The 23,791-nt window shown below is 57.0% G+C and overlaps 9 protein-coding genes across 9 annotated transcripts; 5 read left to right on the forward strand and 4 right to left on the reverse strand.

Annotated features, from left to right (window-relative positions):
* Window positions 1-589: 589 nt before the first annotated feature.
* On the forward strand, window positions 590-766 carry DICSQDRAFT_15690 (uncharacterized protein; the record flags this gene model as incomplete). The annotated part of the gene is made up of 1 exon (XM_007364726.1): window positions 590-766. A coding segment is annotated over one exon (177 nt), but the record flags the coding sequence as incomplete, so codon positions are not given.
* Window positions 767-3,656: 2,890 nt separating this feature from the next.
* Window positions 3,657-4,021, reverse strand: DICSQDRAFT_17997 (Pkinase-domain-containing protein; the record flags this gene model as incomplete). Its single annotated transcript, XM_007364727.1, has 2 exons — window positions 3,657-3,877; window positions 3,940-4,021. Coding segments are annotated over 2 exons (303 nt in total), but the record flags the coding sequence as incomplete, so codon positions are not given.
* Window positions 4,022-6,696: 2,675 nt separating this feature from the next.
* On the reverse strand, window positions 6,697-8,242 carry DICSQDRAFT_57979 (uncharacterized protein; the record flags this gene model as incomplete). Its single annotated transcript, XM_007364728.1, has 4 exons — window positions 6,697-6,812; window positions 7,439-7,667; window positions 7,739-8,005; window positions 8,072-8,242. The coding sequence occupies 4 exons, from the start codon at window positions 8,240-8,242 to the stop codon at window positions 6,697-6,699; spliced, it is 783 nt and encodes a 260-aa protein (XP_007364790.1).
* A 979-nt stretch (window positions 8,243-9,221) lies between these two features.
* DICSQDRAFT_135690 (uncharacterized protein) lies at window positions 9,222-10,332 on the forward strand. Its single transcript, XM_007364729.1, has 8 exons — window positions 9,222-9,309; window positions 9,371-9,384; window positions 9,451-9,597; window positions 9,651-9,729; window positions 9,780-9,810; window positions 9,866-9,870; window positions 9,924-10,027; window positions 10,085-10,332. Exons 1-8 carry the CDS (start codon window positions 9,263-9,265, stop codon window positions 10,201-10,203), a joined length of 546 nt encoding a protein of 181 aa, XP_007364791.1. The 5' UTR covers window positions 9,222-9,262; the 3' UTR covers window positions 10,204-10,332.
* Window positions 10,333-10,447: 115 nt separating this feature from the next.
* DICSQDRAFT_154530 (glutamate 5-kinase) lies at window positions 10,448-12,517 on the forward strand (the record flags this gene model as incomplete). The annotated part of the gene is made up of 7 exons (XM_007364730.1): window positions 10,448-10,578; window positions 10,650-10,837; window positions 10,896-11,006; window positions 11,069-11,164; window positions 11,220-11,394; window positions 11,454-12,372; window positions 12,436-12,517. The coding sequence occupies exons 1-7, from the start codon at window positions 10,530-10,532 to the stop codon at window positions 12,515-12,517; spliced, it is 1,620 nt and encodes a 539-aa protein (XP_007364792.1). The 5' UTR covers window positions 10,448-10,529.
* Window positions 12,518-12,872: 355 nt separating this feature from the next.
* Window positions 12,873-14,299, forward strand: DICSQDRAFT_146382 (phosphoribosyl pyrophosphokinase; the record flags this gene model as incomplete). The annotated part of the gene is made up of 7 exons (XM_007364731.1): window positions 12,873-12,906; window positions 12,965-13,004; window positions 13,070-13,534; window positions 13,621-13,738; window positions 13,802-13,910; window positions 13,970-14,028; window positions 14,123-14,299. The coding sequence occupies 7 exons, from the start codon at window positions 12,873-12,875 to the stop codon at window positions 14,297-14,299; spliced, it is 1,002 nt and encodes a 333-aa protein (XP_007364793.1).
* Window positions 14,300-14,847: 548 nt separating this feature from the next.
* Window positions 14,848-18,389, reverse strand: DICSQDRAFT_179994 (Per1-domain-containing protein). Its single transcript, XM_007364732.1, has 9 exons — window positions 17,888-18,389; window positions 17,385-17,825; window positions 16,397-16,436; window positions 16,284-16,342; window positions 16,102-16,211; window positions 15,675-16,036; window positions 15,468-15,612; window positions 15,344-15,410; window positions 14,848-15,290 (listed from the first exon to the last, which is right to left on the reverse strand). The coding sequence occupies exons 1-6, from the start codon at window positions 18,357-18,359 to the stop codon at window positions 15,842-15,844; spliced, it is 1,317 nt and encodes a 438-aa protein (XP_007364794.1). The 5' UTR covers window positions 18,360-18,389; the 3' UTR covers window positions 14,848-15,290; window positions 15,344-15,410; window positions 15,468-15,612; window positions 15,675-15,841.
* A 349-nt stretch (window positions 18,390-18,738) lies between these two features.
* Window positions 18,739-21,378, forward strand: DICSQDRAFT_154534 (histone deacetylase; the record flags this gene model as incomplete). Its single annotated transcript, XM_007364733.1, has 7 exons — window positions 18,739-18,942; window positions 18,996-19,058; window positions 19,119-19,279; window positions 19,331-19,591; window positions 19,656-20,413; window positions 21,289-21,316; window positions 21,360-21,378. The coding sequence occupies exons 1-7, from the start codon at window positions 18,838-18,840 to the stop codon at window positions 21,376-21,378; spliced, it is 1,395 nt and encodes a 464-aa protein (XP_007364795.1). The 5' UTR covers window positions 18,739-18,837.
* DICSQDRAFT_58022 (uncharacterized protein) lies at window positions 21,321-23,641 on the reverse strand (the record flags this gene model as incomplete). The annotated part of the gene is made up of 7 exons (XM_007364734.1): window positions 21,321-21,512; window positions 21,578-21,843; window positions 21,907-22,215; window positions 22,276-22,388; window positions 22,449-22,828; window positions 23,191-23,259; window positions 23,318-23,641. The coding sequence occupies 7 exons, from the start codon at window positions 23,639-23,641 to the stop codon at window positions 21,321-21,323; spliced, it is 1,653 nt and encodes a 550-aa protein (XP_007364796.1).
* Between the last annotated feature and the right edge of the window lie 150 nt (window positions 23,642-23,791).

The following is a 23,791-nucleotide window of genomic DNA, read 5'->3' on the forward strand; positions in this document are numbered from 1 at the left end:
ATATTTGCCGAGTGGCTACAACCCGAGTTGGGAATCAGCAGAGGCTGGGTCGACTCGAAGGGAATTTTGGAAAGACATATGCACGCAGGTCCAGCGCCACTTCGCTCTCCAACAGCTCAATGCGCTTTACGTCGTTCTCGTGCAAGATAACTCGACGCTCCGCGTCACACGCTGGGACCGTTCGGGCGTGGTGGCTACGGAATGGGTCGACTACGGCAACAAGCCCGACCTACTGGCCGACCTGTTCTGGCGCATGTCTATGTTGACGGACGAACAGCTCGGGTTTGATCCTACGGCGACCGCGGTCCTTCCCGGGTCCCCCGAGCATGCTTTGATGGATCGGATGGCCCAACCCCATGCCGACGATTTAGACACTACGGAAGGTGTGGTGATCGAAGGAGACGCGACGGACCCGAATCGCGTATTCAAGTTTGCTCGTGATGCGTTCAGACGGACGCTCAGCCTGTCGCCTTTCCTAGCCCGCGGTCGTCCACGATGGAAGCTTTCCGTGCCCACTACTGATAGTCAGCCTCGGGAGTTCCTCGTAGGCGCGCCCTTGACTTTCGAAAAGGGCGAGGTCTTCGACTGGCGGAACAGTCGTGGCTACATAGCCGTGGACCGCCAGACAAAGGGCTTCGTGTTCTTGAAAGACACATGGAGGGAGCTCGGCGACCAGGCTAACGCGGAGTCCGAAGGCGACTGCCTCGCAAGGCTCAACCAGGCTGGGGTGCCGTACGTCCCGACGCTCCTATGCTATGCTGATCTACGATACACGGTGACCCCGGAGTACCACGATCACCAAGACCGCGAGGGACCTGAATGGCGTCTACATCACCGGATTGTCGTTCGTGAATTTTGCCTCTCGTTGTCTAAGGTAGTGAATGGGCGCCAGCTGGTGTCTGTTGTCAAAGATTGTGTCTCTGGTGAGTAGTTTATCATTTGTGTTATCGGCTATCGTAGACGCTTACTACGTCCCTCGTACGTCCTCAGCACATGCCGGTGCAGCCACGTCCGCTGGGGTCCTTCATGGAGATATCTCCTTCGGTAACCTGATGGTTGTACCGAAACTTCGGCCGATGTCAGCAGGGAAGCACGTCGTACGGTGTGAAGGGATCCTCATCGACTGGGAAAACTTCCGGCCACTTCGGGTGGGTCGTCCCGCCTTGAGGGTATGTCTCCTAGACCTCTCCCATCTGGGTCTACAAAAGCATGCGCTTATACCTGGGGCCTCATTGACAGATGACATGGCAATTCGCTTCGGTGTCTTACATTCATGACACAACCGCCCCACTCGAGATCGCAGACGAGCTCGAGTCGTTCTTCTACGTCCTTATTTACGCTGCCGTACGCCTCCTACACAGCAGCTGCTCCGATGTCGAATCCTTCCTGGCAGGTTTCTTCGATCGAGACTACATCGAAGGCGTCGGATGGGCCGTTTCGACATGGAAGCGGTACATACTTGACAGGATGGTCCTCGTCGGACCTCCCTCCGGCGAGAAGCTGTTCTTCTACGGCGACCCTGCCGACGGCGGGCACGAACGCACAAATACGCCGCTCAACGCCCTTCTAAACGAATGGCTGAAATGGTGCACCTCGAGGCTCTACGTGCGTTTCGCCGTGAAAGGTCGTCTGGTCTTCCTGGACGACCGGCACTTCATTCCCATGGACAACCCTCCGGCCTTCCAATATAGGCGCGCCATCAGTCCGTCCCAGCAGAGCGCCCAGGCGCCCAAGCTCGACAATCACAACGCCGTCCTGGAGCTACTCGAGGCGAAGCTCAGGGAGGAGTGGCCGCGCTTCGACCTGGCCGGCGACCGGTGTGAATCGGAGACTTATTCCGCCCCTACGCCTGTCGAGCACCACTCGAGCCAACCGCATGTGCTGGTGAAGGAGGAAGAGGAGGGAGTCGCGCTGATGCTTGAGGAGGCAGCTAAGCCGAGGGAAGCGGTAAAGCGCAAACCGGCCGCGAAGAAGGCGCAGAAGCGGGCTCGCAAGCCACTGGGAGTCGAGGAGGGTCGGCGGGTCGAGAACAAGGCTGCGACGCGTCGTTCGAAGCGCCTCTTGAACGAGCCCCCTTCCCCTGTCAGGGATGCCATCGAGCGGCCTGCGAAGCGGCAACGTCGCCGGTAGCGTGCTACATACCTCTCGGACGGTCCTGATACGTACTGTTGCAAAGTAGTGTACTCTGGACCGCGTGTAATCTAGTTATCATCTGAGCAGTCTACCACTCCATCTATCGGTTCGGAACTCCCATCGGTGACGGACATGTCGCAATGCGCGGTTGGGTACTAGCCCTACTCTTCCGAAACGCGCGCACTGCTTAGAGTGCATGAGCAGAGACCACACATTTCGCAAGCCAGCCGCCTCACACGGGACGCGAAGGTCGCGCACTGCAGCGAACATCAGACGTGACATGCGTAGAATACCGAAGTCACTACATAGTACTGTAGATCGGACTCGGACGGCCACCCCTCAAAATTGGTTGAAGAACCCTGTGGCAGCGCGCACCCATACGTTGGGTGCAATATCGACGATCGGCATGTTCATCGCTACGGACAACGCTTCGAACCCGTGCACCGCATAACCTATGTGCGTGCACCTAGTGAAACAAAATACTACGCCAACACTGTACGCACCGGCGTAAACATCGACAAGGGCCACACACATGCAGGTGTGTCAAGCATGATTGGTCGAATTATGTTGTATCAGTGTAGACGACAGCGACGCGTGATATGTATGATGTGATATGTAGTGCAATGGGGAAGAGAGTGAGCGCTGGAGAGCTAGCATGATTGTAGAGAGAGAGAGATATATCAGGCAGCCAAGTCGGATGGGATTATTGTGACAACATGGGTGGCGAATAACAATACGCAGCGAGCAGACGAGCCAGGCAAACAAACCCAAGACTTTCTACAATAGGGACCAATAAATCCGGAGCGAGAAACGTTTGCCGCGCAGAGTGCGCGAGGTATTCAAGAGGACGACAGACTCGTCTGCGCTGAGCCTTATATAGCGGAGCGGCGGACTCGCGGCAAAACTAGAGAGTTTGCCAAGATGAGAGAGCTCGAGGCCGAAGGGGGAGAGAACTTGAGGAAGCATCAATGCTCCTGACGAGCAACGCTCCCCGGCCCGATGTCCTCCCCATCCACCAACACGCCCTCCTCGTCCGCGTCCGCGTCCGTATCCAAGTCCCCCTCCGGCCCCTCCACGCCACTCACCACGATCGGCATCCGCGCCTCCTCCTCCGCCCCGTCCAACACCGGCGACGCCATCACGGGCACCGGCACGGACACCGGCACCCCCTCCTCCCACTCGCCCTGCAACGCCGGCGGCGGAGGCGCGCCCTCCCCGTGCATCCACTCGTCGATCCACAGATCCGCCACGCGCGAGCGCTTCCGCGGGTCCCGCACGAGCAGGTGCCCGACGACGCGCCGCACGCCCTCGCTCCGCGCGAGCGCCGCGCCCCTGAGCGGCTCCGCCGCGTCCGTGTGCGCGACGTCGGGCCACGCGTACGCCCCGACCGCGATGCGGTTCAGCAGCGCCTTGCGTTCCGCGCGCTTGCGCCGCTGCACCTCCCAGTCGGCTTCGGGTCCCTCGCGCGCGGCTTGAGACGGGGCTAGGGGCGGGGGCGGGTCGAACGGCAGCGTCCGCGTCGCGAGTGCGTACAGCACGACGCCGCACGCCCACGCGTCCGTCTCGCGGCCGTCGTACGGGCGGCCCATGACGAGCTCGGGCGCGGCGTACGAGTCTGAGCCGCAGAGCGTGGTGAGGTGCGGGTGCGCGGGGTCGACGAAGCGCGAGAGGCCAAAGTCGGTCAGCTTGATCAGCGAGTGCGCGGGGAGCGGGTGCGCGAAGGGGTCCGCCGTGAGGAGGATGTCTGGAAAAAAGGGCTTGCGTGAGCGCTGCGAGTCGCGAGCGCGCGCGCGTGTGTGTGCTTACTTTCGAGCTTGATGTCGCGGTGGACGAGGCAGACGCTGTGCATCCACGCGACGGCGCGGCAGAGCTCGCCCCATATCCGCCGTACGAGCGGCTCGTCGACGCGCGCGTGGCTCGCGGGGTTGTCGACCAGGTCCAGGAGCTCTCCGCCCCCGACGTACTCGAGCACGAGACAGTGATGCGAAGGGGTGCTGAACGAGTGCAGGTACGAGACTATTGACGGGTGGGAGATGTGCTGCAACGGATACGGTAAGTACAGAGAGCACGGGGAGACATCACCAATTACTCCAGACGAGCGATATCCACGCATCTGACACATATCTTCTTTGCCCACGGCACGCATGCGCTACGCCGCGACGTGATCGAGCAAATGACGCGCCAGCGAGCTCTAGCGGGGGCTTATCGGCGCGATAGGCCTCTCCGCAACGCAGATACGGGATACGGGGGCGATAGAAGGAGGCAGATGGGGGCGGGGGATACGGCGCGAGATACGAGCGAACGGCAGAGCACAATCGATACACTCACCAGAAGCACTTCGACTTCGCGCACGAAGCTCACGCGCGAGCGCGAGCTCGCGTCGCACACGGCGCGCTCAGTCATCTTCACCGCGACCAGCCGCCCGCCCGCCTTCTTCTGCCTCTCCTTCCCCTTCCGTGCCGCAGAAGCGTTCGGCGGCTCCTCGTCCTTCGGCGAGAGCAGCGGCGACTTCGGCGTCGTGCCGAACGCGTCGTCGTCCATGTCGTTCTCGCTCCCCACGCGGGCGTTCTCGCGTCTACGCCCCGAGGGGCGGGTGCCGTCGATCGTGCGCGAGCGGCGGCCACGGAGGCTCTTGCTGCGCGCGAGCGAGGACTTGCGCACGAGCTCGAGCGCGTTGAGCTGGCCCCGCGTGTCGCGCGCGAGCCACACGCTGCTGAAGCTGCCCGTCCCGAGCGGCTTGACGAGCTCGAGGGTGAGCGAGGAGCTCGACAGCGTCGCCCCCGGCTCGGGCTTGGTCGGGGGCGGCTGTTCCGGTTCGGACGGCGGCGGCGTCGGGGGCGAATGTGATGGCGACCGAGTCGCAGCGGGGCCCGGGGCCGGGTCCCGGTGCTGCTCTAGGGGGGCGGTGGGCGTCGGAGTCACCTGTGTGGAGGGCGGACGGAGGGGGCGGGCGATAGGGTGGAGATCGTCCACGGGCGATGCGGTGTGTTCGCCTGCGTGATAGAAGTCCGGGGAGGGCCCGTGGCCATGCGGGGCGCTGGGGTCGGAGTCGAGCAATACAAACTCGCGGCGCACGTTCGTCCGCTCATACGAGGAAGGCGAGGGGTGGGGGCTGTCGGGCTCGCTCCCGTAGCGCGCGCGAGAAGGAAAGAACCGGCTCAAGGGAGGTAGTGCGACACGGTGCCGGTGTGGGGGCGGGGACATCGAGGCGTCGCGCGAGCCTACGTCGTCGGAGCGGAGGGAGTGGGCGTCGGTGTCGGCACGGAGGTTGCTCACGCTCGTGGAGTGCGACAGCGAGCGGATGCTCGGGGGCGGGGTGGGGAGGAGGGAGACCCCGAAGAACTCGGCGTTAAGGGAGCGCGAGGGGGCCTTGTGGGCGAACTTGGGGGTGTCCCTGTCGTCGGTGCTCACCTCTGACTCGGACTTGGGCTCGGAGCTCTGTCGCGAGTGGGGGTTGGGCGGGGGTTGGGGTGTCGCAGCGTCATCTGAGAAGGGGGATGCGAAGAAGGCGTATGTCTTACAGCCTGTTGGAGAGGGTGGTGGCGAGGAGAAGGAAGAGGCGGCGGTGTACACGCTCAGATGTGACGAGCGAGTCGAGGATGTTTCCGACGCGCAGGGGGACAGATGTGAGCTCCAGCTCTCGAGCATGTCGAACACAAAGGACGTTGGTGGAGCTGGAGAGGATCACGGCAGCAGACAGGACGGAACAAGATCCGGGAGAGGCGAGACTACAAGCGGCTGGTGATGGTCTCCGTGCACAGCGACGGACGATGGATAGAATACAACAGAGAGGAGGAGGAAGAGGACAAGTGCGGGTAATAAAGGAAGGTAGCGTCAGGCTGGCATGCTGAGCGATGGGCAAATGAGCAGCAGCACTCACAAACGGTCGAGTACGAGTTTTCCCCCGGTCCGGGCCGGTTCGAGATTCCACTCAACTCCCGCCAGCTTATCTATCCGTCTATCAACTCAGTCCCTGCTGCAGATGCACACATTCATGCCCTCGCTCGGGTTACAACTCGTATAGCAATCCTCAACGAGTTCGCTAGACAGGTCTGATGTCATACCCGCAGGACCCAACCAGCGCGCGGCAGGCGACGCCACATTTAGCTAAACACACCGCCTCGCGGCAACTCGTATCTAAACCACATGCCCGTGCGCGCCCGCGATGCTGGGTGCTCATTGCCTACGCTCTGCGGAGACGCTTTGGAATGTCGGAGTATCATCACGAACATGGTGCTGCGCAGGGACATGGCATGACCTCCTCCATGACACGGCTTGGTCATTGGACGCCGATGGTTCTGCCTGCTGTGTCGTAATGCAAAAAGGCGAAGCTGTGCTCGGAGCTAGGGTCGGTCATGTACCAGAGCCCACAATGTGGGGTAGGAGTGCATCGAGAGTCCGGATGCCGCGGATGTGGTCGTCAGCCGCAGCTCATCCTGGGGCGGTCGGTGAGGCCTGGACCGCACAGTTTGCGGCTTGGCAAACCAGTGGAACGCTGGGTGCATAATAGTCATAATAGCATCAACGATTTCTTACAAGATTCACGCAGGGCCGTGATACTCGTCAACCGTTTACAGACATCGCAAAATCCTTGAACCAAGTGAACTGGTCCTTCGGAGTCGCGTACCTCGGCTCGTGCCCTCCAAAGAACGTGCTGCAGACCATCGTCAGCATCAACACTTTCGATCCGCGTTCCGAGCCTTCGCGCACCTGAAGAACAGCCCAATGAACCCCACCGGCTCCGCGGCCTTCATCCCGACCGTCACCGGCAGCGGCCCTCCGCTCTCCATCGCGACCACATACGCCGTGGCCGTACTCGTCGGCGTCACGCTCACCGTCTGCGGCGGGGGCACCACCGTCACTGCTCCCGTCCCCGTCACGGTGACGAGCGACGGGGAGGGCGGGGGAGAGAGAGAAGGAGGGGCGAATTTCGCCACCCCTGCGCCTGCGCCTGGAAGCGTGCTTGCTGCGGCCGCGGACGCAGGAGGAGGGGGCGAAGAGGGGGGCACAGGGAGATCGCTGCTGCTGCCGGCGATCCAGGGAACGAGCGAGGACACGGGGAAAAAGGACGGCGCGAAGTCGCGTGGGGCCAGAGAATCCGGGGATACGGCGGTACCGTCGCGGTCTACGACCGCGTCCGTGTCCGACGTTCCTGGCGGGAAGACGGCTCGCTTGATAGGACCAGGATCAGGCAGATCCAGACCAGCTAGATCGACAGAGGGCCGGCCGTCCTCGTCCTCGGTGCCTGTATCAGCGACAAGCGTAGAATACACACTCCTCCTAGTAACCGCCTCAGGCACATCACGGTAGAACACGTCGTGCCTATCGATGACACGCACGCCGTTCACGTCCAGCGCGAAGGCACCATCCTGCTGTCCAGGGGTGTTCAACACGACGGTCTGCTTGACGTGCGTCCAGTTACCCGCAGCGAACTTGAACGACCCGCGCCCGATCGACAAACCGTAGTCGGCATCGCAGACGGACTCGGGGGGAGTCGCGCACAGCGCGGGGGTCTGCCTGTCCTTGGGTGCGTACTGCATCCATGCGTCAGCGTCAGGACTCGGTCGCGTCCTTGCCGAGAACGTCGAGATAAGGGCGGGCTTACCAGATAGAGCTCCCCCAATCCGCCCCCTCTCCACATCAGCCTCGTGCTGAAACAGTTGATCGCGTCGTCCCCGCCCGAACACCCATCATGGCCTCCATACATCCCCGGCAACTTCCCCGCCTCGACCCAGTCAAAGTCCGACGGGAAGAACACGCTATATTCGAGCGACACGTTCCTCGCCGCGCTCAGGTCCAGCGGGGCAGCGTAGAAGTCCGCTCCGCCCGCGGGCTGCTGCCCAGGGTTGACCGAGTTCGCGGGGTAGAAGAGCTGGAGGAAGGAGCTGGAGGTTACGGGCGGAGGAGGAGGGATGAGTCCCGAGGTGACGGCGGAGACGATCGCGATGACGGCTTCGGTGAGCGTTTGGCCAATCGGGTCGGGCTCGGGCGTGGCAGGAGACGAGGGTAGGGAGGCAACGTTGGCGATGGGAGGGTCGGAGACGATGATGCGCATGTTCCGTTCACCATTGGCGAAGTTCTGGACGTTGAACGCGGAAAGGTCTGTCATTTGAGGCGGGGCGGACCATGTCGTCGGTTGTATCGTCGCCGTTGTCGTACTGGTGATCGCTGAGGATGGGGTTGGCGGAGGGATGATGGTGATCGTGTCCGTCACTGTTTGTGGAGAGCCCGTGACTGTAACAGTAGAGGCGGGAAGAGTCACCGTGGAGAACACGAAAGTTGTGGCCGGCCCTGCAGGGAGCGTCGGAGCCACCACCGCTTGGGCTGATGTAGATGTCGAAGCAGCAGTGCCAAGCTCCGAGGTCGTTGGGGTTGCCGCACCAGGCAGCCCCTGGCTAGAAGAAGCGACAGCAGAGATCGGCGCGTCCAAGTATGTAGCAGGAGTTGTCGTGTTGTCTGTCCCAAGGGGCAAGGCAAGAGCGTCGAAAGCAGCAAAGCCAGCTAAGAATACCACAGCCGTCAAGGCCATGTCGACGTACTGTTCACGATAACCAAGCAAGCAACGATAGAAAGCGATACAGCACGACAGCAAAGCGACAGAGTAGGCTCTAAGCAGCAAGAGCGGTAGGAGGCGGACCGTTTCGATTTCGCCCAGCATAATCTTGGGCACCTTGTTCAGGAACATGACCTATGAAGAGCGATGGGCGAAGGTGAGAAATCCACTCGAGCAGAAACAAGGATGTGTTTCTCTGACAGCCAAGTAGCCATGGACGTACAGGAAGGACGCACCTCTGTTCAATTATGCTATCTCTGGTATCTCATCCTTCTGACAGTGAGAGTCTTAGGAACACCAAGGAGTCTAGGATATAGGCAGCTTTGATAGCTTCAGCAGTATAAGCGCAATAAGTATCACCGCCGAAGTACTTCAACGTCGAAGGAGAAGGCGAAAGACAGAACATGTTGTTGATCTACAGACCACATGGATATGGTGGTGGTAGCTGATGAGGCGAGAACCCCGTGCTCAGCGTCCGCTTGGAATCGCATATATGCACGAACAGCCAATGCCCCCTGTGGACTCTCACCAGTACCTCAATCATCTGGAACAGCACAACCCGTCTAGACGGAGAAGATGGCACCGAGCACGGACGTGAAGGAGGTGGTAGAGTCTGAAATCAAGTAATTTACGCGACCTTCATGTTCCTTGTCTCCTAACTGAGTTGCACTGGATTGTCCACAGGGAATGGCACTTCCGTGTGTATTGACATCACGATATGTCCATGTTTTTGTACTGAAAATAACACGGTGGGTTTGTGCTAGACATCTACTTCCACCAGAGGAACGCCGACGAGCACCAGGCAGCACTCGAGCTCCGTGACGCTGTCTTGCGTTTGAGGCGCGACGGCGCATTTGTCGCCGTCCCCCTCTTCCGCGTAAACACGGATCCTATTGGCCCGCACCCTGTCGGTAAGTGCTACAGTAGCAGCAGAACGAAGGCGGCTTTGTGACGTCTTCGGTAGGGTCGTACGAGATCTGGGTCCCTTCGGAATCCTTCGTGACCGTGTACTCGTACCTTGTTCTCAACAGGGGCAATCTGAGGTCAGTTACATGTATGCAATCCCTGAATGCTTCTTACTTCTGCATCATAGTGTCCTCATCCACCCTCTCACTCGCGAGCAGGTACGTAGTCCTTCCACCCGAGACTGTCGCTTACTAATGTTGCATTTCCATTCAGCGCAAGTAAGTCAATCTATCTCATTTCATGATCGGTCAGGAATTGAGTAGCTGTGAAGGGACCATGAGATCCGCCACGCCTGGCTCGGTAGTTCTTTCCCTCTGGATCTCTCGACGCTCCCACTCAAGAGCGAGGAAGTCCCGCTCCAGTATCCCAGCCTCAGTACGTGCGGTGCCATTACCCGAGATGTGACGACATCTGCTAACAAATTGACTGCAGAGCTGGGCTACTCTTCCAACGCGCCCAAGCTATCCTTGGAAGAGCGTAAGCGCATCGGTGCGAATGTCGAGCAGATCCTTCGAGGCGAGAAGGAGGCTGCCAAGGCACCCAGGGACTGAGCCTAGATCTTCGTGGGTCACCCGTGTACCTTTCGTACCTTGGATGTCTACCGGCGTAACCCCTACCTGTCCCTCCTGTACCTTTTATATACAGTCTTGGGCGTGTTTGCCTTCCAAGTTATGCTTTCCGACATCCTCGGAGTGCGCACGTCCAGTATGTAAAAGCGCCGACGGTCTATTGCGGGCGCCTCGTGTTGCCCACGCTGCTTTGTACTTCGCCATGAGTCAACCCGACCCTTTTGCCTTCCCTCCTCTGCTCGTAGGTTCCTCGAGCACGTTCACCGAGAGGTCTAAAAACTGCCGTGGATCGCTTACGCTGACCAATAATGGCCCGCCCGCGAAGTGTCTCATCCCAGACGATTGTGATTAAGCTCGGTACGTAAGGCCTACTGAGTTCTCAGAGCGCGAGCGAATGGCGGACTGACTCCACTCGTGCGTGCGTCTAGGAACGTCCTCTATTGTGCATGAGACTACGCACCAGCCGCTGTTGTCGACGCTGTCGGCTATCGTGGAGACCGTAGTCGGCCTTCGCGAGCAGGGACATAAGGTCGTCCTTGTAAGTTCGGGTGCGATTGGAGTCGGGTTGAAGCGAATGGAGGTCGCGTCCCGGCCAAAGAGTCTGTCAAAGAAACAGGTGCGTACGTATCCTTTCTATGAGACTGCATGGGATGCGAACGTGCTTTTGCTTTTAGGCGTTGGCAGCGATAGGTCAGGGACGGCTCATCGCGCTATGGGACAATCTGTTCGGACAGCTTGGGCAGCCTATCGCGCAGATATTGCTTACGCGTGGCGACATATCGGATGTAAGTTCAAGTCCTGCTCATATAGATCCAGTATCACCCGTTTTGACATCGCGGACGCGCAGCGAACACGCTATCTGAATGCCGTCAACACGTTCAAGGAGCTCCTGTCTATGGGCGTTATACCCATCGTGAACGAGAACGACACAGTGTCTGTGAGCGTAAGTACCGCTCTTCATCATCGCGATCATGTTCGGGGTAACGCACTGCATCTAGGAAATCAAATTTGGTGACAACGACACGTTATCCGCCATCACCTCGTCCATGATTCATGCAGACTACCTGTTCCTGCTCACGGACGTCGATGGATTGTACACGTCGAACCCTCGAAAAGACCCAAATGCGGCTCGGATCGACGTTGTAGCATCAATTGATAGCATCCGATCCCGAGGTAGGTTTCCTCTTAGGTCTGGCCGCTTCCCAATGATTATGCTCATCTTTCGCGACCAGTCAGCACGTCAACACTTGGTTCCAACCTCGGCACGGGCGGAATGGAGACGAAGCTTATTGCTGCGGAGATTGCTACGGCCGCAGGGGTAACCACCGTCGTCACTTCGAGTAGGGAACCGAAGAACATCTTCAAAATCATCGAATACAATACGCAATTCAAGTCTGGCTCCAACACACCTCTTACCGGCTTGCAGTCTGGTCGGTCGAGTCCCGAACCGGCACTCCTCTCCCCCACTCCGACACCCAGTGCTCCATCTGCGTCTTCGAGTAACACCGTTACCCCCAGTGCATCTACTATGAACATCCCTACTGTTGGTCCATCTGCAACCTTGCCGGCTAGGCCACCACATACCGTCTTCATTCCCACAGCGATGCCCCTACGTGACTTGAAGTCATGGACGAGCCATACGCTGTACCCATCCGGAAGCGTCGTCATAGACAGCGGTGCACACCATGTCCTGTCGAAACGCGAGTCTGGCGGGCGGCTCCTCGCCGCGGGCGTGATTGGGGTCCGAGGTGCCTTCGCATCTGGGCAAGCTGTTCGGATCGTCATTCGCAAGCGTCGACCGGGAGAGTCGGACAAGACGAATATCAGCTCAGAAACCGATAGCCCGACCGACACCGGGGCACAGAGTAGATACCCAGATGGAACGGTCGATACGGTGCCTAATACCCCGGAAATCTACGCGACGGCTTCGCTGAGCTCCTCGATCTCGTCAATATCGACCTTGGAGCTCTTGCTGCCTATAGACGAGGAAATGACGCCCTCGCTGTCGTCCAAGGCGCTGCCGGAGGAAGATACGGTTGTCATCGAACGTGCCCCAGGAGAGGATTCGGCCGAGTGGGAGCTGGAGGAGGTCGGACGGGGTCTGGCCAATTATAACTCGGCACAGATTGACAGGGTGAAGGGACTGAGAAGGTAACGTAGCTTCTGCTATTGATAACCATCAGTGTTCCGATGCTGACGGCGTGCCGTACTCAGTTCTTACATCCCCCAGCTGCTGGGATACGCGGATTCGGAATACGTTGTAGAGAATATCACGATCCGTGTGCCCCCGTCGTAGTGGAAGTACACGCGTAATGCATGCCTGTACTCCCCTTGTGGGCGGCTTCGCTACTTGCCATTCTATGTGCTCGTGTGCTGTACAGCGTCGACGATGCGGGAGGCACACGAGCAGTACAGGTGCGTGCACGCTGGGATTGGGCGAGGCAAGGCCTAGCGCTGGGCTTCGCACGTGGGTAAGAATTGTTTGTTCGGGGCAAACACAGGATTTTGCGAGAATTGCGGAGCGCCAAGCGTTTGCTATGACTTTACCTCCACCATCCTGAACTCCTTCCTCTTCTCCACTTCTTGGCCCCGCCTCGCTATTCTATCTTAGCTTGCATATGCTCTAATTGTCTTATCTTGACCTCTCTACCATGCTGCGCGGGAACTCTGTCAGGATCCTCACCGGTGCGTACTCCTGTGTGCTCGTGTGCTCCCTGCAGCTGACGGGAGTGCGGTACACCAGGGAACAGTCACCCCGGGCTCGCCCAAGCCGTGGTCGAGCGGTGAGCTTCTGCTTTCCACGAGACCACGCGGCGGTCTTTGAGACAGTCATTCATGCCACTTGTAGGCTCAATGTACCCCTCACTCCTTGCACGGTCAAGAAGTTTTCCAATGGGGAGATCAACGTCAAAATCGCCGAGTCCGTCCGCGACGAGGATGTCTACATCATCCAGACCGGCTGCTCCGACGTGAACGACAACCTCATGGAGCTCCTCATCCTCATCTCCGCCTGCAAGGGCGCATCCGCTCGCAGGATCACCGCCGTCATCCCCTGCTACCCATACGCGCGTATGGACAAGAAGGATAAGTCACGCGCACCAATCACCGCCAAACTCGTTGCGAACATGCTCGCTGTTGCCGGCTGCGACCATGTCATCACCATGGACCTTCACGCGAGCCAGATTCAGGGTTTCTTCGACTTCCCCGTCGACAACCTCTACTCCGAGCCGCTTGTGATCTCGTACATCAAGCGGAACATCGAAGACTGGCGGAATAGCATCATCGTCAGTCCGGACGCGGGAGGTGCGAAGCGGTGAGTGTCTTGCGATCCTTTGCGCGGATCCCCCGCGTGCACGCGAACGGCTGCACGAGTGCCGTCATGCTGAAGCCGGAGGAAAGGGTGACTGCCATCGCGGACAAACTCGGAGTGGAATTCGCGCTTATTCATAGAGAGCGGACCCGGAACCCGAATGGGCCGGAGAAGATGGAGGTGCTAGTCGGAGATGTTCGCGACAAGGTGAGCATCGCGCCGAGCCGAGGATCGTCCGAAACGCATATTGAGCACGCCATATCTCTCTAGGTCGCGATCTTGGTAGATGATATGATAGATAGTGGGAAGACGCTCGCGCTGGCCGCTCGCTCGCTCGTTGATAACGGTGCGAAGAAAGTGTATGCCTTGATCTCCCATGGTGAGTATAGTCAGTTTTCTTGGATTTGCTGAATTCTGATCTGGCGTGTGATCCGCAAGGCTTACTCTCTGAGACGAACATGAAGATGATCGAAGCGCTTCCCATTGAGCAGCTTGTGGTATGTCTGCCTTTTATGCCTTTCTGAGAGCGTGGCCGCCGCGCTCGGGTCCGGTCGTCTTCTTCCTGCATCTCACGCCTCATCGCCGCTACAGGTCACCAACACCGTTCCCCAAAAACAGCACGAGGCCGCGTGCTCGAAGCTAGTCACGCTTGACGTGAGCTCTACAATCGCTGAGAGCATCCGCCGCACGCATAACGGCGAGAGCATATCGCTTCTCTTCGGCGAATGGGCGGATGGTGCGGGAGTCAATGGAGTCGGTATGTATTAGTAATCATTTAGACTTGCATCATTTCTTGCATGGGACGTCGACACACAAATCAAAATGTACCAATATCTACCAGCCACAGCAATGGACTAGAGCATGCATGCACCTGTGACGTGTTACTCATCTTGCCGCTCGGCTTGGCGTGTGCATGTTTCCATGGGGAGAAGTTGCGTTTCTCGCGAACGATGTGAACGTGAAATATGCCCTTCCCACGGACGTGTACGGGTGAGATGTTCATCCGGAAAGTGAGTGGTTGTATCTACTTGCGATGTTGCCCAGGTTCTCACACAATACGATCTAGGTTTGTCCCGAATGTCGCGAGGTCAGAGTGTCCGCGGGCGACAGATCACTAATGACCACAACTTTACACACGCCGGATGTGCGCTCCAAAGAACTTATATTGCCCGGCCTCACTGCTTGGTCCTTCTTTTTCACGGGTCGGCCGCGCCTTGCCATACCCAAGGTTCTTGGTACACCCCGATCTCGATTATCCTCCCTGTATTCCCCACTAGGCTACACCCCCCAGCTTCCATCTTCTCGACCAAGGCCAAGAACACAATAAATTCACTTCTATGCTAGCCACAAGCAGTTCCGTCTACCACATCCGCTCCCCAGTCTCCCCGGTCTCAGCCAAGACGCACAAGCTCGTGCTCACGACGACATCCCTCCGGAACGTCGTCCTCGCCAACTCATCGGACGTGCTTTACTACGAGGTGGTCACTCCCCCATGGGAGCGCCACCGCACGCGCGTGTCGCGGCTGGACCCGAATGCGCAGGTGTTCAGCGTCGTCGCGGAGATGCTGAATGGGCACGCCCCTGAGGACACGAAGGGGAGGGTGGAGGATGCCAAACGGGCGATGGCGCTGAGATGGTTCGGGGGCGGGGAGTACGTGGCTGTGAATGACTTCTTGCACTTTGTGGAGGCAGACGATGGTGCGAGCAGTAAGGAGGCGGATCCGAAGGGGAAGGGGAAGATGAAGGAGGTGGATGAAATGTCAGATCTTCCTGTCAACACTCGTGAATTGGGGCGCTGATACATCCTCAAAGACAGGCGTGGTTCCATGGTAAAGACGGCAGGAAGTATACATGGTATGGCGATAAAAAGCGGTTAGAGGTGTGTTACCAGTATCTCATGTTCTGCATGGTTGCAGTGGGTACTGATGGGGTTCAGTTGCGTCGAGACGATCGTCCGGATAGACCAGTGGCAGCGTACCATAAGGAGAAGCGGCTGTTGCATGTGCTTCGGATATCGCAGTATCCTTACCTCGAAGTCGACCGGGACCCTACTGTCATCGAGACATTGGACTACGTCGTCGGTGAGTAGCCAGTTCGTCATCGCCCTCCGTTGTTATCTTCTCAAGGCCTCGCGCGCTCTCAGTCTCCTTCCTACTAGTGGAGCGACTTCGCAGGGATTATGGATGTGATTGAAGGCCCGATCTATCCATAGCTCCATTCATCCTACATCAGCCTCCGTGTAGACGAAGCGTTCTCCTTCTCACTACACGTAAATGCCTATCGCCCGATGATCTCCCGAACATCATTCCTTTAATCTGCCAGATTTGAAGTTGATAGCTCAAGCCTCGCCTGAATTTTCTCCAAGGCCGCCGCAAGCTGCTCCTTCTGGACTTCCTTACGCGGCCAGTGTTGAACATCAAGGATGAGTCCTTCCCTCTCGTTTGGCTTCGGAATGACGTGGAAGTGGACGTGGAAGACGTGCTGGAATGCGATCTTGCCATTGTTCTGTAGAAGCGTCCGATCAGAGTCGTAAGGGTATGCACATGAGGATTGTGGGGCAAAGAGCGAACCTGCAGTATGTTGTAATCGACAACGTCGAGCGCCTTCGCGATCTTCTTCGCCAATGGGAGGATCTCGGCGAGATGCTCGTCGGGCACTTCGTCCATTCTGTTCGAGTGGCCTGGCGCATTCATATCACGGCATCAGTCTGGGCCGCCGATCGACCTGGGCGGATAGTGGGATGTTGACGTACACTTGGGAACGATCAATGCATGACCCTCCGACACGGGCCCGATATCGAGGAAAACATAGCTACGAAGCGTCAGACTACTCGTCGCTAACGTGAAGTACGCTTTGTGTACGTACTTCAGGTCGGTCTCAAGGATCTTGAACGACGGTAATTCGCCTTCAATACTACTCAGTGCCAACTCGGAGCAAGCGAGTCGCACACGATGGGGAGATGCTACCTTTGATGATCTTGCAGAAGATGCACCTAGGTATAAGTAGCATCTCGGTGAGTTGGGAAGTACGCTATCGATGGCTTGGCTGACAGACTTGCTTCTCGTCTACGTGGTTTGACATGACCGTTTGGGCAGATTCAATTTCGTCAGGGGGTTGTGGCCGTGGTGGGGGATGGGCACAGAACTACAGGACGAGTAATGTTTGCTATCAAACTCTACTGCACATACCTGAAGGAACCCCTACCGGCCTTACCCGATATAGGGTGACTGACTACATTTGACGTTCACACGGCTGCTATTTATCGGAATTTGACAGTCTTGACTGACATCAATAGGCGTACTACAGTTGTTTCGGCTAAATTCTTGCGTCGCGCGAACGTATACAACAGTACGCTTCAATCTTGACGACGTTAGTAGTATTGCTTAACTGCTCCAGTTAATCGACACGCATTGAAGTTAGACAATAGCGATCAGTACTGATCTTATAAATATCTTAGATGTTGCAACAATGGCACGAGAGTGCTGTAGATCTGCACGATACATAGTTGTATGAATTGACATCCATGAAAGTTATGCAGTGGCTTTCAAGGAGGAAGCCATGCTAAAGTCAGCCAGGATACGTGCGGAGCAGGATCGAACGAGTGCATGCTCACTACGTGTATAGCGGAAGCGCGTACAACCCTGCACACACGACAACACCAGCTTGGGGCGTACTACAGGTAAGCAAAGCATCAAAGAATTATCGGGTCGTGTAACGAGACATACCAGATTGTACTAGAGCTTCATGGACCTCCATCCCTCGTCGTATGCGTCTTCCACCAAAAAATTATACCAGAACATGGCAATGGGTACTGTAGCAAGATGCCACAAAGAGTGCGCGTCGATAATCCCACCCCATGGGGGGAAGTCGAATAGCTCGAGCGCTGTCGCAGCAGTCGTCAGGAGAGCGAATAAGGCGGGCTTATATGCGTGCCGAGGTCGATATGTTCGCGGACGCCCGGGATACCGTGTAATGAGGGACAGGGATGATGGTAACGAGTAGGATAGCCAGAGCAGATTGTGCGACATGCCGACAGCGAGGTTGAATACCATGTTGTAGGAGTAGTCAAAGCGTGGTAGGAGAGTAAGGTACGAGACATGACCAAGGAAAGCAAGAGAGCACAGGAACGTCCATAGGACACGGATACCCGCCCTGGAGGAGGAAGACGAAGTCGTCGTCAAGCGGTCCCTCTCGACAGGATATATGTGGAACAGCCGTATGACAGTGTAATAGAGGGCATAGAGGATAGCGAGAGCAGCGGAGAAGTAATCCAGTTTCTCGGTGGTGGGAAGATCTACATGCCAAGAATGGCCCTTCAGTGCTTACTTTCACCACGAGCCAAGGGAAGGAGCCGACCTCGAGTGTGGAAGACAGACGACCAAACCCAGGCGTTCATGCTGGCGAACGCGAACGTGATGTAATACGTTTTCATGGGATGACTGTCAGGAACCCTCGCCTGGATTTTGCGCAATCCTCCGAAGTGGGCAACGAGGTTGAAAATGGAGAAGAGGACAGATGCAGGTTCTTGCATGCCTGCAAAACGCCAGAACGGCCACTTGCCGTAATACTGCTGGACGGGCCACCCATGCTGTATAGCTCGGTTGGTGATGAGATGCATACAGTGATACTTGCAATCGTCAACGCATGTCCATCGAGTGAGTCGCAGGGCGAGTGACAAGGATGCCAGGGAGGAGGGTTCGCATGTCCGAGACTGGCATAAAGAGACGCAACTCTGAAATTCGTCTGCCCGATCTCCAGATGACGATACGACTGCGGGTACCAGGCTGAGACCAAGGAGGAGATGTATAAAGATGAAGTTGCCCTTCATGGTTCGCCCGTACGCGCAGCTGATGGAGACGGCAGCGAGCAAGGTGTTCAATGAGGGAGGAACGCAGAAGGGCCTCGACGAGACTGGGCGAAGGCGGGAAATCCAAATTCAGTAGCTTACTTAAGCAGAGTGGCGGATTCTCGCTAAACTTCCAACTTGGTCACGTACTCAACGCTCCTCCCAACCACGCTAGAGTTCACAAAACATCCGCTACTGTTCTCTAAGGCTTCCGAAGCCTAAAAAGTAAGCACAATTAACTTCCACGAATGTCTTCAATCGGTTGCATATTTTTACGGCAGCATTCATCACTGTTACTAACGATGTCCCAACAGCGGAAGACGTTAGCTCTGCAACTATTCTTGTAGTTCTTTTCTCACATTGAACACACCCTCGAGGCCGTGCATTGCCACAAGATCTCCTCACAAACATACTGCTTTCTGTGATCCCGCTAGGCCTGCGGGACAGCGCAACATTAGGCATGGTCCGCTCGTCACAAGCGACTTCTCTTACGTTCTCTGCTTCGCCGTATTTCGACGACAGAGGACCTCATGGAGCTGCAGAGCCTATTACTGAACGAGTAAATGTAGGACGAGCTGACATATCCAACCATTGCCATCTTACTGATACTACCGTCAGCCACATTCGCGTCCTATAGTCTCATACTATCATCCGAAGGGTGTCGGCGCACAACACTATGGGGTGGGCGAGAATTGTACAACTCATAGAAGTCACTCTCAAAACATGTTCTACTAACCACAGGAACATCATCCAATGAAACCTCATCGACTTACGTTAACGAATGCGCTCGTGCTAGGGTATGGCTTAGACAAGCAAATACACAACATCTACAGTCCTAGGCCTGCCACACAAGCAGAGCTCGAAGCGTATCATGATCATGACTACATTGAGTTTTTGTCAAGGTGAGTTGAAAATGGGCGAATGAAATGGTATCTGATCTGACATTTGTACAGAGTGACGCCGCACAATCAATCCGAGATGAAGTCTATGATTGATAGGTTCAACTGCGTAGAAGACTGTCCAATATTTGCGGACATGTACGACTTTTGCAAGATGTACGCGGGAGCATCTCTAGCTGCTGCGCGAAAGCTCTGCGCAGGAACGACAGATATCGCCATCAATTGGAGTGGAGGTCTGCATCACGCCAAGAAGGCAGAAGCTAGCGGCTTCTGTTATGTCAACGACATCGTTCTTGCAATTCTCGAGCTCCTACGGTAGGATTGTTTTGCGTCATCATAAAGAGGCTTACTGAACGCTCTGTTATACCGAAATGCACAGGTTTCATCCGCGTGTCTTGTACATTGACATCGACATTCACCACGGCGACGGCGTCGAATTTGCCTTCTACCACACAGACCGCGTCATGACTGTCTCCTTCCACAAATACACTGGTGACTTCTTCCCAGGGACAGGCAAGCTCGACGACAACGGCACAGGGCTCGGAAAACACTTCGCCCTCAACGTTCCGCTCAAAGACGGTATCGACGACGACATGTACCTCACCATCTTCAAGACAGTCATAGACGACACCGTTACCGCCTTCCGGCCCACCGCCATCGTCCTCCAGTGTGGCGCGGATTCGCTGGGCTGCGACCGCCTAGGCGCGTTCAACCTCTCAATCGCTGCGCACGGCGAGTGCGTCAACTTCGTGCGCAAATTCAATGTGCCACTACTCGTGCTGGGCGGCGGCGGCTACACGATCAAAAACGTCTCCCGCTGCTGGACGTACGAGACATCCGTCCTCGTCGGGGCCGCGATCCCCGATGAGCTCCCCGTGACGATCTACGACTCGTTCTTCCGCGAGACCAAATGGAAGCTCCACCCCCCACTGACGGGCCGCGTCGAGAACCAGAACACAGCGTCGTCCCTGCAACGCGTTACCGTTGGGATTCGGAACAAGCTCCGCTACCTCCAGGGCGCGCCCAGCGTGCAGATGCAAGAGATCCCGCCCGACCTCGGGTCGTGGCTGCACGACGAAGAGCGAACACGCGAGGAGAAGGACGAGGACATGGGCACGGCGCATGCGGGCGAGTCACGTGAGGACCGCTCGATCGTCCGGACCGAGTACTTCGACGGGGACAAGGACAATGACGGCGCGGCGTCGGAAGCGGAGGACTCCCCGCCACCTTCTGCGACTGTGTCAACTTCGGCGCGCGGGCGCGGTACTCCCAGCGGCAGGAGGGGTCGTGGAAGGGGGCGCGGACGTGGGCGTGGACGTGGAAGGGGAAACGCCCCTGCGCCCGCCCCTGAGTCAACTGCTGGAGACGATTCTTCTAGCACCGACGAGCCAAGTCCTCGTACGGCGAGGGGCCGTGGGCGTGGACGTGGGAGGGGGCGCGGTCGCGGTCGGGGTGCTAAGACTGCCGCTGCTGCCGGCGGCGGAAAGGAGGACAAGGAAAAGGAGGACATGGATACAGATACACCGCCGCCGGACAACGCGAGCATGGATGTCGATCCTGAGCCGCTTGACGTCTGAAGGGAGCGAGTGTGTGGATGTAGATATCGCAGTCGAGTTGCTTTGGTTCTTGCTGTACTATTTTTATGTATCGGGTATTTCCTATTTGCGTACCTTTTCTGAAGCGGTAGGCTGATGCAGGGCAATACCTGACTAGGACAGGACGTTCTCGTAGGTGATTTCGACTTACACTTATGCAATCTCGAAGGTAATAAGGCTTTCGCCTAGTGCACCTGGTCGATAGCCAATGTGTCGGTTGCCGTCGCTCCCTTGTGAATTCTTGTTGCTTCTGTTGGGCATGCACGGCGACCCAACACACAGCGGGCGTATTCACGTTCCTGGAATCCGAAGGGGATAAATTATGAGAACAAGTAGTCTAGCAGCGAAAATGGATGCGATATACAACACAGCAATGCATGACGATGATGGATGACGCAGATGGTTACAGACGACAAGACGAGGAGGGTGCGGAGAGCCATATAGGGCTCTCACCGGTGTTTGTGTTTAAGTGCCACCTTGACGCCCAGCAACGAGGCGACTTCGTAGCACGCGACCAATAGCGACTGGCCGATGAGGTCGGTAAGGGCGGACTGGAACGGCAGCGCGTACATGTCTGGGTCCAGTTTCCGCTTCCAAAGGAATGTGGTCGTGAGTTGGGCAATGGTTAGTGAGATGGTGATCTGTCGCGCGAAGCAAGAATATCAGTTGGGCTCTTCCAGATGCAATTGCCACTGAAGAAACCCACAGCGAGGAGGAAAAATATGACTTTGAAAATGATAAACAGAAAAGGGAGATGTATCCAGCCGAGAGCGACCACGCAGCCAAGGAAGAAGATCTCGACGGGCAGGCTGACGCCGATGAGTGTAAGCATGACGAGGCGTGGCTTGGGGTGATGCCTCTCCTCCTGGAGATCGGTCACAGACGCCATTACTGAGGACGCTTTCGCGGTTGCTGCATGCAGGGCAGTGGAGAGGCGCGACACGAAAATTGCGCTGACTCCGCCAGGAAGACCTGTCCACCGGGGGAGTGGGCGTCAACGTGGCACAGCGGAGCAGTGTGAGAACGGGAACGTACCGGCAATGACTACCGCGAGAAGGGCGAAACCGCTGTAGCGCTCAACGAACGAGTCGAGGACGATGCCGGTCCCGCTGCTGATGGCCATGGCGACGAAGAGAGGCGTCCAGCCCTCAGTGAGCAGATGCCGCACGTTTTCGTTACGGTTCGTTACGATCGCCCATCCAATCGCGGCGACGGCAAGGGTGATGACGAATATGAGAGGAACGGGCGTGTCAATGATGCCCAGGTGAGCTTCAGAAATAACGCCCAGTAATGAGAGCGTGACGAGGTCTCCGAGGCAAGCTGCAACTGGTGGAGCAATGTTGTCTGATACCGATTCCATGTCAGAATGGGAGGTCGACGGAGAAAGCAGTGCATAATGCATACCAGGATCAAGGCCAAGCCGTCTACACAATACAACTAGGCCACACATAAACGACCCCAAGAGAATGCTTGACAGGCACGCCGCGCACATGGCAGAGGAGGCAACCATGATAAATCTACCAAGGGTTCGCAGGTTCAGCTGCGCGTGAGATAGTATCTAGATGTATAAAACCTACTCTGCCGAGCCCGAGGGTGGGGGAGGGATAGCTGGCCTGTGAGGCTTGGCTTTGTGTACACCTCGGGCGATCAGTCGTGCGACGACGCCGTCTTCCGCACCTGTGAGGGGTTCGGCTTCGAAGCTGGGTGTATTGGGAACGACCTTGCTCATGGCGAAGGCTACGATGGCGGCAGAGAAAGAAACGACAGTGGCCTGGACTTGTAGGAGAGTCAAATTGCCCAGAATGATAGAGCGGCGCTTTTCGGGAATGTCGAGATCGCCCATGTTCGCAGAGGTACCGAGACGTGCAGAGAGGTTCATCTCGAGGTTGCCCTTGAGATTCAAGATGACGGGGATGATCATGATCAATTCGTCTATGCGAGTCATAGCTTTCCAATGCTAGTTTGATACAGTCATTAGTTGGCACGAGTCAGCGCTGTCAGGATAGGATCAGACAGTAGCGCTTCCGTAAATAGTTCCAAGCGATTTTCAAGACCTGCACTAAGACGAGGTGCGATGACCATGCCTTCGGCGTGGAGCGTACGAGTGGCAAGAGACATATACCGCCTTTCCGGCAGTTCATCGGGAACGTAAGTTCTGTGCCTGAACGGTCTGACCGCGATCATGAAGTGGCCTACAAAGATGAAGAGCACTGCTCGGCACTATGGGACATGCGAGAGTGGTACGGAACAGTTATGATAAACCGCCGTGGGCCACTTTGGAAACGCTACTGTGCTCTCCGTGGACGCTTGAGGACTCACCGAAACGGAATCCAGTATCTCTCCGGTAAACAGTAGACCAATAGTGGTCAGTAGTAGTGTAGGCGCAGTCTGGGAGCCGTGAGTAACAAAGTTCACAGGCAGCACATGAAGGGGATTGGCCAAGCACCTCGAGCACAATACGTTTCACCTGGCTTAAAATATCGGTAGGATGCTCCTCTATCCGCTCTCGTCTGCGGGAGCGCGAGTGCGAGCCAAGAAGTGCTTGGTCACCGTGGTCCTCGGAATCCAAGTCCTCTTCCGAGTCATGACCGTCCGAGCCGTAATGCGTGGGTCCAAAGGGGTGTCGGCGAGCTGGCGTGACTGGAATCTCTTCGAGACCCGACATTTCGAAGGTGTCGACGCTGCTTTCAGTGTCGTCTGTTCGCGACTCCCTATCAGCATCGAACAGGAGAGCCTGCCTTGAGTCCGAGTGGTGCGAGGTGATAGACATGAGGAAGAGGGGCGGTTTGTGAGAACGGAGGGGTGGGACAGTCGAAACCCAGCAGAAACTTGAAGGCGGCATTTGCGCGAGGCCTCTACAGGCACCGCAATAAGCTGCCGTGGGAAACACCTGCCTGATCGATCCTGCATTGTAACAGAC

The sequence above is a fragment of the Dichomitus squalens genome, assembly GCF_000275845.1.
Source record: "Dichomitus squalens LYAD-421 SS1 unplaced genomic scaffold DICSQscaffold_9, whole genome shotgun sequence".
In the NCBI taxonomy this organism is placed as follows: Eukaryota; Fungi; Basidiomycota; class Agaricomycetes; order Polyporales; family Polyporaceae; genus Dichomitus; species Dichomitus squalens.

What these genes read in the sequence shown, in the direction of transcription:
- DICSQDRAFT_179994 (XM_007364732.1), bottom strand. Translation starts at nt 18,359, where the DNA reads ATGAAGGGCAACTTCATCTTTATACATCTCCTCCTTGGTCTCAGCCTG. An exon ending in ATCCTTGAGACCGACCTGAA is followed by an intron (nt 16,343 to 16,396) that starts GTACGTACACAA and finishes GACGCTTCGTAG; the next exon opens with CTATGTTTTCCTCGATATCG. An exon ending in TGCATTGATCGTTCCCAAGT is followed by an intron (nt 16,212 to 16,283) that starts GTACGTCAACAT and finishes TGAATGCGCCAG; the next exon opens with GCCACTCGAACAGAATGGAC.
- DICSQDRAFT_135690 (XM_007364729.1), top strand. Translation starts at nt 9,263, where the DNA reads ATGGCACCGAGCACGGACGTGAAGGAGGTGGTAGAGTCTGAAATCAA. An exon ending in CTCAACAGGGGCAATCTGAG is followed by an intron (nt 9,730 to 9,779) that starts GTCAGTTACATG and finishes TCTGCATCATAG; the next exon opens with TGTCCTCATCCACCCTCTCA. An exon ending in GCTCCAGTATCCCAGCCTCA is followed by an intron (nt 10,028 to 10,084) that starts GTACGTGCGGTG and finishes AATTGACTGCAG; the next exon opens with AGCTGGGCTACTCTTCCAAC.